The sequence below is a fragment of the Delphinus delphis genome, chromosome 16 (genome assembly GCF_949987515.2).
Source record: "Delphinus delphis chromosome 16, mDelDel1.2, whole genome shotgun sequence".
Taxonomy (NCBI): Eukaryota; Metazoa; Chordata; class Mammalia; order Artiodactyla; family Delphinidae; genus Delphinus; species Delphinus delphis.
In genome coordinates, this window is record NC_082698.1 from 24734694 (window position 1) to 24750758 (window position 16065).

The following is a 16065-nucleotide window of genomic DNA, read 5'->3' on the forward strand; positions in this document are numbered from 1 at the left end:
CACATATATGCCTCACTTTCTCATAGTACAGAAAATATCTCTTTCATGTAGAAATCATGAAAGTTTCAAATCACTGGTATCTTTTAATTTATGGGGAAAGTTAGTTACAGGAGTTTATATGGTCCTTAAGTCTTGAAAATACACCAAAAATCAGTTTTCTACTTCATACAATCTTTGTACCATGTACCTAAATTTAAATACCCTTGGAAAGTTGGAAGAATAAAGCATCAAGTTTTGCTTCTTAAAAAAAATTGTTTAGGAATACGTTACCATTTTGATGGCTGTGCTAATGTAGGGGGCTCAGATTTTGCTATTTTTAGCAGCACTCGCATTGGATTTAATTCATGATGAGGTGGTTCTATCTCAGCCATTTCTATTAAAGTGATACCCAGGGACCAAACATCAGCTTTGTAGTCATAGGGTCTGTCCTTAGATGTTTCACACATGACTACCTCAGGAGCCATCCTATGAAGACAGAGAACTGAAAATTAAGATGTTTAACTTAAGAGCAATGATCACAAACCACGTGAAAGATAGTATAATTGATTATGTGGACAAAATTCATGAGTAATAATAACTGTTGACATAACTAACGCTGCAAATCCATAAAACTGAATACATACCAATAGGGTGTGCCGATAAAGGAATCTCTCCTTTGAATTGTCCTTGTGTTTTTAGCTGATACTCCAAAATCCGCTTGAAATAATCATACAAAAGTATTAATGACAGTTTTTAAGCAAAGGACGCTATATTCAACATAAGGGAAAAGCATATCAAGTCTTTAATAAGGCCACTGTTATTAAAGGGTAAGCAAAATAGAAAGATAAATAACTTCTCTATCATCCTAATTTTGACCACCCTCTTTCTACCATACACCCACCCCCCAAAAAAAAACTGCCAAAGAAAAGATTCCATCATTAATACACTTGATACCACCATCCTTACACATCTTCAGATCACAAACTCTCCAGAATTGAAAAAAAAAAAAAGTAACTTTAAAATAGATCAGTCTATCCACTTCACCAAAATAAACGCCAACTAGTGCTATATGTGACAATTAAATTAAGGGACATTTTTTCTATAGTGTGAAAAACAGAAATTATACCAAAGCAGCTTTTATGACAGCATATGTCTTGCTAACTTCCTCATAAAATTATACCACAAAGAAAATAATTAGGAACGATGCTTTCTAATTTAAATTATAGGGCACAGCAACATTATAGCTTTATCAGTTGTTAACTCCTTTTCAGCTTAGAGCTCAATCATGCCATATACATTTAACTTTTAAAGTTTCATTTGACATGCCATGATTCTCAAAACAGAATAAATACCACAAATCCTGTATTTACTATTCATGCCCCAAGGCCTGGCACAGAATATACACACAATAAACGTCAGCTACTGTTATTAATCATATGTGTAATTTTAACCTTTGTGATACTTTGGCCGTAGAACTCTTAAAACTCATGAAATCCTGCCCTATATTCTAGTTACTTATGTCTATTATGTAGTTCTTTCTTTTCTTTTTTTGACCATATACAGTTCTCCTGCTTAAAACATCTTGGCAGCCACCTATTGCCTGTAGAATGATGTTTAAGCTTCTTAATATGGTGTATGAAGTCTCTTGTCACACTAGATATTTCATTAATGTTTTATAATTAAATTAATAAATGAATTTGCCAATAGAACTTACTATACTTGGGAGATATATCTGCAGAAAATGCAACATAAATAGATGTATTCAGGACTCTCCATCCCTATTACCCCCCTACTTCCTCAACTTATAACTTGCCATGTTTCCACAGGACGGGATTGAGATCACAATATGAAATTCCTGCCAGAAGAGGTTTTCTACTCAGGCAGAGTCAGCTCAGTACGTATTCCAGTGTGTTCCTAGAAGCTACTAATGGTCTATTCTTTTTAACTTTTTCCCCCTCAGAACATGACTGGGAAAGGAGGTTGAGAAACAGGCCTAAACCACTAAGGTCCACTGTCAACATTCGTACCTCTCGAAGCACTCTTATGAGCAGGAGGTAAACTAAGGAGGGACAAGAAGCCATCTTCATTTTTGTGCAAAGGGGAAAACTAAGGTCATTATGTGCTTTACAGTTCTACTTATAATGATATGGCATATATATGCTGGTCTGTTAAAATAGCATTTTACATACTTACTTCCATTTGTAACAATGTGATCTGACAAGACCATAAAAATTTGATTATTGTATATATGGTTCTTGAGGATAGTATGGTTCTACATGCATCTGTGTACACTTAATACACTGTCACAGAATTGGAAGGTTCTCTGTATTTATGAATTAATGAAACAAAGTGCAACTATTTTAAATGTCAACCAACTCAAAACTATTTTGGCATTCCTAAATCTTCAAAAATGTACTTATTTTTAATGGCATACATTATTTTACACAGAAGTATATTCCTGTATTCAAATAAGATTTCAGTACACTTACAGAAAAACATGCACTAAAAAAGATCAAAATTATATTTCAAAACGAGCTACAAGACTAAAAAATGATGACATAAAAGAGTAACAGAAGTCAGAATTTTAAAACTCATAAATGAGGTGACAGAACTCAAGGGAAAATTAGAAATAAAAAACAATTTTAGAAACAAAGGCTAAAGTAGGAGGAATGCAAGAGCAAATAAACACAACAAATGCACACCCATTACCACTTCGCACCCATTAAGATAGTTATCATCAAAAATACAGAAAATAACAAATGCTGGCAAGGAGGTGGAGCAACTGGAACTCTTGTGCATTGTTGTGGAAACGTAAACTGGCGCAACCACTGTGGAAAATGGTAGGGTGGTTCCTCAAAAAATTAAACAGAGAATTACCATATGATCCAGCAATTCCACTTCTGGGTATATACCCAAAAGAACTGAAAGCGGGGACTCAAATAGATATTGTACACCCATGTTCATAGCAGCATTATTCACAAAAGCCAAAAGGTGGAAGCAACCAAAGTGTCCATCAATGGATGAATGGATAAATAAAATGTGGTGTATACATATAACAGAATATTATTCAGCCTTAAAAAGGAAGAAAATTAACACATGCTACACCATGGATGAACCTTAAAGACATTATGCTAAGTAAAATAAGCCAGTCACAAAAGGAAAAGTATTGCAGGATTCCACTTACATGGGGTATGGAGAGTAGTCAAGTTCACAGAGACAGAAAGGAGAATGGTTGCCAGGGGCTGGGGGAAGGAGGAAATGGGGACTTAAGCGTTTTAATGTGTACAGAGTTTCAGTCGAGGAAGATGAAAAGGTTCTGGAGAGGCGTGGTAGGGTTGGCTGCACGACAGTGTGAATGCGCCGTATGCTACAGAACTGTGCACTTAAACATGGTTAGGACGGTAAATTTTAAGTATATTTCGCCACAATGAAAAAAAATGAAGAAAGATAAAAAGAACCTGAGAGAAAGTTATAAATACTGATGATTGTCATGCCTGACAAAAAGATAATAAAAGTCTCCAAAGGAGCAAGTCAGTGCAAGGGAACGGAACAAATACTCATATCTATAATTACAGAAAACCTTCCTGGGGGGCGGGGGGCGAGCGGGAAACAAAAAAACAACACTTAGAAAAGTTTAGTCCTTAGAAAAAAGTCTTTGGCATTTAGGCAAAAAGATCACATGACTTACACGAGAAAGAAAATCAGATTCTCATCAGACTTTTCAATAACACTTTATAATAGAAGAAAACAGAGGAACATATTTTAGATATTCAAGGAAGGAAATGTGAACCAAGGATTTTCTATCCAGCAAAACTGACCTTCAAAGTATAAAGGGTAGAAGTGTTACCATTATATAAGAACTCAGAGAGCCCTTTCAGAGAAATCTACCAGAGAATGAACTTCAGACAACCAACATAACCAAAGAGACATGAACAAGAGCGGTGGTGAGCGCTGAATATAGAAGTGAAGGTTAAAATGAGTAATTACAGAATACTCCAAATCTATCTTCAATGTTCTTGAGAAGCAAGATTCTCAGGATAGAAGAAAAGCGATACAGATGTAATACAGAAGGGGCTAAGGGAAGGAAAAAAAAAGGCTTTACCCTGAATTTGAATAGGTCATATGTAGGAACTCATGAGAGCCTAGTTCTGTCCTTTGTAAAGGCCTAGAATGAAGGCAAATCCAGAAACTATAAGCATGTCTAACACTCAGATTGTGGTCTTGAAATACCGTGTCCTACTAAAACAACTTCTTCAGGGCTTCCTGAAGAAATGGCTAATTACAGGTCTGAGGCAGGAAATGTGAAAGATGAGCCTGAAACATCTCAACCTAACAGATGGCAAGGAATCTACCAAAGATTAGTAGAGTCATGTCAAAAAGATTAACAAGCCAGCTTGAAGAAGCTCCCACTGACCAAGATGGTACAACGTGAGCTTTAATAAGGATAAAAATTGTAATAGATTTGAAACCTATAACATAAAATTACATTCATGAATTAATAATGCCATTTAAAAAAATACTGGCCACCAACTAAGGATGAGAGAGAACCAATTCATTGTCTTTAAAGCTAAATAAATAAAAGGAAAGGATCAAGCATTTTTCCTGTCCTGTCTATAGGAACTACACTCCTGAATAACCAAACAGTTGAAGGGAAGTGTCTTTTTATATAAGTATTCCTAATTTTATAATGATGATAAATGAAAATAATGAAATAACTGATGAATAATTACACCAAAATTATTATCAGAAATAATAAACGAAAACAAAATGATGTAATTCATTTTGCCACTCCAATCAAAGAACGGATATAGGCATTAAACATCAACAGCTGCTAACATCAAAAAAAGATCAAAAAGCCGGTATTACATGCCTCCCAATGAAAGAACACAAAACCACCTATAGTCTTGCCAAAAAAGTCAGACTTGAGACTGATGAGGCTTTTGGATTCATCTGCAAATTGAGGGAAATACAGAGAGGAACTTACTAAAGTCATCAGGAGTACACAGTCAGCAAAATGCAAGATGAGAGAAACTCTACAGGTCCAACAGCCTAGGTCCTATACATCAGTGTTTCTCAACCTTTTTTTCATCTCTCTCCTAAGGAGCCTTTTTAGACATTTTTTCCAAATCCTCCCTCCCCCCCATGAAATTTTAATGCCACAGATATACTGTATATCTGTTTGTGTATATCTATGGGCCTTTGGAGGGTCACAACCATGGTAACACTAAAATTTTTTGTCCCCAAAGAACCAACTTTCTTTGAGAAAGCATGCCATGAGAATGAATGCCATAGATAAAATGTAAAGAGAAAAAAGGAATGACAGGGCGGTGGGGGGCAACCTATAAATTAAAAGAGACTTAGAAGAAAAAGCAGGTTTTAAATATGGGTAAGTCTAAACTCTAAAGTCTAGACATGAACACTGGGTGATAGAGCCATAAAGAAACACAAGGAAGTGATTACTATAAAAGTCAGGATATAGATTACCTGTGGAGAAGGGAGGGACAGTGTGATTGAGAGCGGGCACATGAAACAGCTGCTAGGGTGCCTGACATAGTTCTAGTTCTTTTTTTTTTCGTTGAGGCATGCGGGATCTTTCGCTGTGGCGTGCGGCCTCTTTGTTGAGGCTCGCAGGCTTCTTCTCTCTAGTTGTGGCGTGTGGGTTTTTTCTCTCTAGTTGTGGCTCTCAGGCTCCAGAGAGTGTGGACTCTGTAGTTTGCGGCACTTGGGCTTAGCTGCCCCGCGGCATGTGGGATCTTAGTTCCCCGACCAGGGGGGATTGAACCCACATACCCTGCATTGCAAGGTGGATTCTTTACCACTGGACCACCAGGGAAGTCCCATTCTATTTATCTAGGTGGTGGTCACAAAGCTATTATGTACAAAGCTACAAGTCAATAAGCTACACAACTGTTAGTGTGGTTTTCTGTATCTGTAACCATTTCTTAATAAAAAGGTTAAAATTTAGTAGTATATCAAATTATACCTGTTTAGATGTCATGACAAAGTGAAGTGAAATGACTATGATCACTGGTATCAGCATGGCCTTTGAATATATTTTGTTTTTAATATCCATCCAAAATACCCAAATTTAGACTTCATCACCAGATTTTTTTTTAATTCATATCTTGGGGATACTTACTTCTATTTGTATGCGTATATGAAATTCATTAATTTCCCATCTAAAATCTACATCTATTTCTCCTTATGAAATTATCATTTATTCCCTCAGTGTAAAAAACAAAATTAAAAATTCTAGTCCTTACATTTATTTTAGGCATCTTTTTCAGACTTAAGGTGAGTTACTTTGTTAGTTTAGCCAAGATACTATATCTACAAAATAAAATATAAAACTAAACATGGAAAAAAAAACCCACTAGATATGAGTTTTGGAAATGAACATAAAACTAAGTTAGTGGTTTTACATACTATAGCATTTTCTACATGTATTATATTTACAAGTATTAAGTCTACATACAAAAATTTAAGGGAAAAATAATTAGCCAGTCTTTTAAAAGTGTGCCATTTTAAAAATAAAAATCCATCCTTTCTTACTTTTTAAAGAGTCTTTATATGAGGTACCTATACTTAGGAATTCTGGGAGTTAATGGATAATTATGTATCCAAGGAAGTTTTGTTTTGTTTTCTGTCCACACTGCATGGTGTATGGGATCTTAGTTCCCTGACCAGGAATTGAACCCGGGCCCTCAACAGTGAAACCACCGAGTCCTCACCACTGGACCGCCAAGGAATTCCCTCCAAGGAAGTATCTTAAAAATTAACACTGAGGAGATACGGGGATATATGTCTATGTATAGCTGATTCTCTTTGTTATAAAGCAGAAACTAACACACCATTGTAAAGCAATTATACTCCAATAAAGACGTTTAAAATAAATAAATAAATAAATAAATAAATAAAAGCATACAGGAATTGAAAGACCTGTACTCTGAAAACTATACAACACTGTTGAAAGATATTAAAGAAGACCTAAATAAATGGGGAAAAAAAATTAACACTGAATAATTCTCCATGTTTCACGTATTTGAATATAATTCTCCATGTTTCACATATTTGACTTGTAACAAAACAATATTAAGTTACAGACATACGGGGGAAATCTCAAAGCACAAATTCAAATGTTTTATATAAAGGAATAAACTTACCCAACTTAATATCGCCATCTAAGGTAAAAAGAATGTTTCCAGCCTTTAGGTCTCTGTGGATGATTTTATTATCATGTAAGTAGTTCAATGCCTCTAAAGTCTGCTTACAAACTACTTGTATTTGGGACTCAGTTAATGGTCTCTCAAGCTCTACAAGGAAAAAAGTAAACAAATCTGCATTTTGTACAGTGAAAGCATACCAGCAGGCTATATAACTTTACCATCACTGCCAAAGATCATACACAATGAATTGATTTTTAAAAAACTATACACAAAACTTTCTTCACATATTATACTCAATGTTTAATTTTAGAATTTTATTACAATTATCCAAGAATATAAAAATAATTAGGCTGATTTCTTAACTTACTGAATGTCTCTAAACAATAAGATAAATATATATGTATAAATGTTTGAAATCATTTGACTTTTTAAAGTATAATTTAAGATATAAACATGAAGAACAAAAAATCATTTACCAAGCATCACAGCATCCACTGCTCCACCTGCACAAAATTCAATGAGGATCTGCAGGCAAATAAAAAAGCATGTGTCTAACATGACATTGAGTTTGAGTATTTTTTCTTCAATTTAGCATAAAAGATAAAGAAGTAGCTATAAAATAACCTAGGTTACAGAAACAATAGTATGCTAACAACCATAAGGATTTTCTTTGTAAAAAGAGTTACAAGTCTAAATGATATACAACTAAGAAAGCACAAAGAAAACACATTGTGGAAATATGTGCATTTTTGTTAATCTTCATTTTTAGTGTCCCTGCTTCTGTAAAATTACCAGGTGTGGAATTTTTATTCAGGACAGTATTATATATCCATTTCATCACCACTGAAAGATTTTATACTCTCCTTTTTAAGGTAACTATTGAGAAGTAAGTGATCAAGTATATTTTTTAACTTTACTTCTAGGAATAAACCCTGAAAAGAGAAACTTTTAGTTTTTCTAAAAAATAGGAGAAAAAACATATACAAAAGCTTCAGATCCTAGCTCAATTATCACTTCCTGATGGATGCCTTCCCAGACCTCCCTGGTACATACCACCATGCACCTTTCCTTCTTAACCCTTATCACAGTTTTAATTTTATATTTATTATGATTGTTTGATTAATTAATGTCTATCTCTCCCACTAAACTGTCCCTCACAGTTGTCCAGCTTTTTATTTTGTAATAGTCTCAAGTTAAGATCTTATCTATTTATTAAGTTGTCTAGGAATTCATTTTCATTACTATCTCTGGAAACATTCTGCTAGAACTCTGAACAACTATATTAGAAGGCACCACACTAATAATAACTACAGACTTTATTTTTAATTACATACCTTAACAAATTGTGTAGCTTCACACTTTTTTCTCCTCTGTATAACAACACTTTATTTTTTACAGGAGCTTGCCAATAAATTGTTTGGAAATTCATTGTATCATATGAAAAATAATTTGAGAGACAGATCATTACTCATCCTAGAGATGAGTCAACAAGTCATAAAGGTTAATTGACTTATTCAAGCTCCTGCCTAGCGTCACCAAAATCAAAAAATAAAGGCCTTTTGATTCCCAATCAGGTACAGCTTGTACAATCTACTCTTCTTTCGTAACACTTTGTTTCTTCCTTCAAGGAGAAAAAACTAAAACTCCATTTCAAAAAGTCCTCTTGATTAAATTAGATCGGTGCAGAGCAAGTGACTGACTGGTTATTATACTAAATATTAACACTTTACTTATATATTTATTTATGCCTAATATTTCCTAAAAATGAATAAAATTTTTACATACAGACTTGGCCACTACATCATGCACTAAAGTTGGGCTTGATAATATGTAAGATAAATGTTGGGTTGGCCAAAAAGTTTCCATAAGGGAAAACCTGAATGAACTTTTTGGCAAACCCAGTATTTAACATTTCTAGTAAGCATTTTATAATTTATTACATGATTTATCAAAAGTTTAGTATAAGAAATTATAAACAACTGCAAAAAAACAAAAGAAACTCTAAAACATTTTAAGTAAATGCTTAAATTTAAATCAAGACACTTAAATTTAAACAAGACACTTCAAACTAACAACATTGTAAATCAACTATACTTCAATTAGAAAAAATAAAATTTTAAAAGTGCAGGAAAAAAAAGACTTCAAAGAAAGAAAGAAATTCCAACTGGGAAAAAAAATTAATTAAAAACAAGAAAGGCATCTAATTTCATTATTTAGGAAATTTAATATTCTTAACGAAGTTTCTACATTTGAGTCCAATGCCAAACTATCATGAAATACAGTACAATCTGAAATACACATCAAAACATCTGTTGAAGGGGCTTCCCTGGTGGCGCAGTGGTTGAGAGTCCGCCTGCTGATGCAGGGGACACAGGTTCGTGCCCCGGTCCGGGAGGATCCCACATGCCGCGGAGCGGCTGGGCCCGTGGGCCATGGCCGCTGGGCCTGCGCGTCCGGAGCCTGTGCTCCGCAACAGGAGAGGCCACAACAGTGACAGGCCCGCGTACCGCAAAAAAAAAAAAAAAAAAAACATCTGTTGAAGCTAAGGATAATTATGTTGTTAATGACCCTCTCATCAGCAGGTCAATTCTCATTCAAGTAGCATAAGTGACTAAAAAGAAGAGGTAGTACATAAAATAGGCCTACAAAACTTATAAACCTCTTTAGGACAATTAACTCATTTTGGTTATTCCTATAGATTAACAGAAAATACTTACCCAAAGATTGTTCTCATAATAGAAGGCATCTAGAAGTTTCACTATATTAGGGTGATCACAAGATGCTAATATATCAATTTCAACCATGTAATCTTCAAGTTCTTCTTCAGATTTGGTGTCAATCACCTTTGCAGCAGCTAAAACATTGGTCTCTTTATTCTGGGCCTAAAAACAAAAGTATCAAAAGTTCATGCTTATAACACATACTTGCTTTTTAAATTTTTTTTTAATAAACTTTATTTTTTAGAGTAGTTTTAGTCTCCCAGCAAATCTGAGCAGAAAGTACACAGAGTTCCCATGTACTCTCCTCCCTACACATGCACGGCCTCCCCCCCATCAACATTCTGCACCACAGTGGTACATTTGTTACAACTGATGAACCTATATTGACACATCATTATTACCAAAAGTCCACTGTTTACATTAGGATTAACTCCTGGTATGTGCTCTACGGGTCTGGACAAATGTACGATATGTATCCACCATTATAACATCATACACAATAGTTTCACTGCCCTAAAAATCTCTATGCGCTGCCTATTCATCCTGCCCTTCTTCCTAACCCCTCCACTGATCTTTTTACTGTCTCCATAGTTTTGTTTTTCATACAGTATGTAGCCTTTTCAGATTGGCTTCTTCCACTTAGTAACAAGCATTTAAGATTCCTCCATGTCTTCTCATGGTTTGATACCTAATTTCGTTTTAGCGCTGAATAATAGTCAATTATATAGATGTGCCAGTTTGTTTATCCATTCACCTACTGAAGACATCTTGGTTGTTTCCAAGTTTTATCAATCGTGAATAAGGCTGCAATAAACATCTGTGTGCAGGTTTTTGTGTGGACATTAAGTTTTCAACCCCTTTGAGTAAGTACCAAGGAGCAGAATTACTGGATCATATGGTAAGAGTATGTGTAGTTTTGCAAGATACTGCCAAACTGTCTTCTAAAGCGCCTATACTATTTTGCATTCCCAACAGCAATGAATGAGAGTTCCTGCTGCTCCACACCCCTGCCAACATTTGGTGGTGTTGGTATAAATTTTTGTCATTCTAATAAGTGTGTCGTGGTGTCTCCCTGTTTTAACTTGCAACTCCCTAATGGCATATGATACTAAGCATCTTTTCATATGCTTATTGGCCATCTGAATATCTTCTTCAGTGAGGTGTCCAAATCTTCTGGCCATTTTTTAATCAGACTGTAGGTTTTCTAATTGTTGAGGTTTAAGAATTCTTAATATATTTTGAATAACGGTCTTTTATCAGATATACCTTTTGCCAACATTTTCTCCAAGTGGCTTGTCTTCTCATTCTCTTGACATACTTATTTTTTAAAGATAGCCTAAACATAAATATTAACTGATGCATGCTTTTCACTGTGCTAAGTGCTTTATATACACATACGATAGAATTTCAAATTGCAGGCTCTACTGGGTCAGCCTGGTAGGGCTCAAATTCTGACTCTGCCACTTGTTAACTATGTTGCTTGGGCAACTTACAAACTCCCTTTTTTAGTTTTAGCTTCCTCATCAATAAAACATACTTATATCTCACGAGTTTGTGAGAATTAATAAATACTTGCCAAGTGAAAATAATACATATAAACATTTAATACAACACCTGCCACACATAGTAAAAAAGATTCAAACATCTTATCTGGAATTATTACTATTATTATTTAATCCTCAAAATGACCCCATGATATATTAGCATCCCTACTTTTAAGGAGGATAAATAAATTTAGAGACATTAAAAGGCTTCCCCGAGGTCATGTAGAGCTAGTAAGAGGCTGAATCAGGATTCAAATCCTGGTTGTTTCCAAAGCCCTTTCTTTATTTTAATCATTACCCTCTCCAGTTTCCCTATACTTCCATCAGTTTAATTATTTTTCATTGTTTTTAGTACTTTAACTTTTCCATTTTAATTGAATAACTTCTCACCTCCATTTATTAGAAATGAAAGGTTTCCAAATATGTAGTAGAAGCCAAGATCATTTTTTAAAGTTAGGAATCAAATCTTAAAATACTAATGGGTTTTTAAAAGACATTTCAATATTACATATGTTACCATCACTTCAGTAAATCTATCACCTTAAAAGAAAAAATAGCAAACTTTCAAAAGCTAGTAATAAGTGTTTTAATAAACAAATAAATGTCCAAATCCCATTTTTAATAATTTATAAGGAGATAATTTTACAAAAAAATAATGCATGCACAAAATATTCATCAAAGCACTGTTTACAATAAAGAAAACTTAATCAGCCTAAATGTCCATTAACGGGAACCTACTTAAATCATTCAGTATGCTTCTACAATGGAAAATTATGCAACCATTAAAATTATTTGACTAACCAATTAATATTTCTTAAGATGGGACAAAAGCCACAACATATCACTGAATGGAAAAAAAGTAACTTACTAAACACAAAAGGTATGCAGTTTTACAAAAACTACACATCCATTTTCACACAGGGATAGCTACATAAGAAATATCTGGAAAGACATCATCAGTGGGGATGGCAGAGTTTCACGTGCTTTTGACTTTTTCTATATTTTTCATATTGTTTACATTTTTAAATGGACATGTATTATTTTTACAGAGGCAATAAGATACAAAAAAATCAGGCTATGGGATATTTCTTAGGGATCTATTATCTAACCTTTGAGATGATGATGAAAGAATAAACAAACCAGGTATCAGCCTATACATAGGAATTCTCCTAAGTAGATTTTGCTACATTTTACTTCCTTAGGTAGAAAGAATAAACAAACCAGGTATTAGCCTATATATGGGAATTCTCCTAATTAGATTTTGCTACATTTTACTTCCTTAGGTAGAGGTAAAAATTAATACTAATTACTAACAAAGTAACCCTAATGTTTAGGGTTCACAGAATATGTATGGATAAAAAGATAACTTTATCAGTCATAACTACCACTCTAGAATAATATGCTAATCTACCATATTTTATCAAAATTACGAAGTCTTTTAAGATGTGCCATTATCTTACGCTCCACTAAGAAAGAAAAACTGCCAGGCACTTTATCATTTAGAACTTTCACATTATTCCTTTTTAAGAGCTCTTCTGGATAAATATAGACAAAAATTGTTAGCGTATATTACCCTTGTGCATACATGAAAAATTAAACACTTCTTCACATTTAACTCTTGAGTCACTTTTTCACTCAGAATTATCTAATGTCTGTGTTTTTCCACAAAATATCATTCTCTAGCCATGAAAAGCTTTGGTGATGCAGCATTTCTTTAAAAAGTGCCCCTCTACTACTGTCTCCAAAATTTTCTTTGAAGCCACTGTCTCCCATTTTGCAATTATAATGCTGATACTTTCTTGATCTTACCACAGGTGCTAAATGAAGCTTTCAGATGACAACTAGGACTCACATTCTTTCTTCAAAACGTTCTTAAATGGTTTATTGATTGAAACATCAAGGGTTTGCAACTGTATGACACCAGAGATACAACTACGTTCACAAAGCATAAGCAATGACAGATACATCACAACTGCCATCTGGCGAACAATACTAAGGCGTCAATCAATAAATTGGGACATATCCCAATTAGAGAGATGTTTAAAAGTTAAAAGTCTGGGGTTCCCTGGTGGCGCAGCGGTTGAGGGTCCACCTGCCGATGCAGGGGACGCGGGTTCGTGCCCCAGTCCGGGAAGATCCCACATGCCGTGGAGCGGCTGGGCCCGTGAGCCATGGCCGCTGAGCCTGCGCGTCTGGAGCCTGTGCTCCGCAGTGGGAGAGGCCACAACACTGAGAGGCCCGTGTACCGCAAAAAAAAAAAAAAGTCTATCATAACTGCTAAAATATGACATTACGTTTATCTCTCTAAGAAAGACACTACAGTTGAAAAAATAATAAATAGAACTCACCCTCCCCCAAGTCAGGAAATAAGCCAGTGAGAAATAAGCCCTTCTCTCACCATTTTAACTTAACACTTTGGGAAGAAAGAGTACAGAGGAACTGTTCTTAAAGAGGAACACTATAAAATACAAGCCCTGGTAAGAGACCAAGGATATTGTGAGTAAAGTTAAAAGTCATCCTGCTTCTGCATGCCTCTACCAATGTCCTGGAAGATTTTAAAGATGTGTATTTTACTTGTGAATAGAATGGCATGAAAGGGGAAAAATAATTAATACTAGATAATCTCTAAAGTTCTTTGTAGTAACAAATTTCATTATTCCATTGCCCTGGGTATACTAATTAAACCAACAATAATACCATTTGGTTTAATATAAATAATAAATAAAATTTACATTAGAAAATATAGTGCTTCTTACATTATTGTTTGAAAATAACTTGATTACTCATCAGGATCTGATTCCAGAGAACTCTAAAAATCAAAACTGAAATAAACGTTGTTAAGTGTGTAAAACTATCAACAAACATAATGCAAATAAAGTGTTAAAAAGAAACAGTCTCGGGACTTCCCTGGTGGCTCAGTGGTTAAGAATCCGCCTTCCAGTGGCGGGGGACCAGGATTCGAACCCTGGTCCAGGAAGATCCCACATGCCACAGAGCAACTAAGCCCGTGCGCCACAACTACTGAGCCTGCGCTCTAGAGCCCACGAGCCACAACTACTGAGCCCACGAGCCACAACTACTGAAGCCTGGCGCCTAGAGCCCGTGCTCCGCAACAAGAGAAGCCACAGCAATGAGAAGCCCGCACACTTCAACGAAGAGTAGCCTCCGCTCGCCGCAACTAGAGAAAGCCCGTGCACAGCAACGAAGACCCAATGCAGCCAAAAATGAATAAATAAATAAATTTATTTTAAAAAAAACCAGTCTCATCTACCACCTAAAGCATGAAAATTCTTCACATAAAGATGTAATTATAACTAAACAAATGTTAATAAAAACAAGAATGAAATAACAAATACTCAGATATTAATTTAAAGGAGACATAACTTAAATACATAAACAGTTTTCAGAGATCAGTTGTGATCACTTAAAGATCACTATGTTTTTATCTTCACGAATCACAGGAGCCAAGGAAAGAGACTGGAATAACTAAAACTCAGAAACCTGGAGGAAAGATTCTGCAGAGCTGAAACTGAGCTCCCTGACGAGAGAGTGCTGCTCTGCTCAGCTGCTGCTGGCAGCTCTGAACTTGGAAGAGGATCTTGTGGGGCTAGGGTACCTTTTGAAGAAGAGGAGACTAGCCAACTGGAGCTGGTGTTAGTAAGGGCTGTGATGAGGCTGGCTCTGTGAGTGCTGGAAAAACTACAAACTGAATTCAGGACTACTGTTGCTGGAGTGAAGAATTTCCACTAGGATGATGGTCAAAGTAACAGGAAAGCAGACAGGGAGCCCACAGGAAACAAAGAGAAAGGTGTAGGTTCTTTCTTCCTCCTCCTCCTTGCAGCCTCCCTCTAGTGCTCCATACTTCTGAAACCTAAAAGTGAGCAGCTGGCAAGTCAGAAATGTGATTTGCAAAATCTTAGAACAGCATCACAAAGTAGAGCCATAGAAGGGGGTGTCTGGAGCTGAAAGACACGAATTTAATAAGTGGCATAATCCTTCTAAAACAGATGAGGATTATAGATGGGAGAACTAAGACACAGAGTAGTATTAAATATTTGGTTATGCAGAATCTAAAAAGAAATGATACAAATGAACTTATTTACAAAACAGAAACAAACTCATACTGGGAAGGATGGGGGGAAGGGATAGTCACGGAGTTTGGGATCAACATGTACATGCATGTACCAGGCCCCAGGTTCATTCCCCGGCACCTCCAGCTGTTAGTTGGCTTTCAACAAGCCCCTTAAAGGCAGACTGAGCTATTCTTGGGGCTTCCCTGGTGGCACAGTGGTTAAGAATCCACCTGCCAATGCAGGGGACACGGGTTCGAGCCCTGGTCCGGGAAGATCCCACATGCCACAGAGCAACTAAGCCCGTGCACTACAACTACTGAGCCTGCACTCTAGAGCCCATGCTCAGCAACGAGAGAAGCCACTGCAATGCGAAGCCTGCGCACCGCAACGGAGAGTAGCCCCCGCTCTCTGCAACTAGAGAAAAGCCTGTGCACAGCAACAAAGACTCAACGTAGACAAAAATAAAATAAATAATAAATAAAACTTTTAAAAACATCTATGCATTTAAAAATAAAGAAATAAAATAGATAACCAACAAGGACCTACTGTATAGCACAGAGAACTCTGCTCAATGTTATGTGGC

General features: G+C 35.7%; 1 protein-coding gene across 2 annotated transcripts in view; it reads right to left on the reverse strand.

The window, feature by feature from the left end:
* Window positions 1-16065, reverse strand: part of SLK (STE20 like kinase) — a 57092-nt gene that overhangs the window by 28845 nt on the left and 12182 nt on the right. For both annotated transcript variants that reach the window (XM_060034127.1, XM_060034126.1), the window contains exons 2-6: window positions 9863-10027; window positions 7622-7670; window positions 7143-7292; window positions 624-696; window positions 271-465 (exon numbers count right to left, since the gene is read on the reverse strand). In XM_060034127.1, the coding sequence (XP_059890110.1) occupies window positions 271-465; window positions 624-696; window positions 7143-7292; window positions 7622-7670; window positions 9863-10027 (632 nt within the window). The remainder of the gene's footprint in view (window positions 1-270; window positions 466-623; window positions 697-7142; window positions 7293-7621; window positions 7671-9862; window positions 10028-16065) is intronic.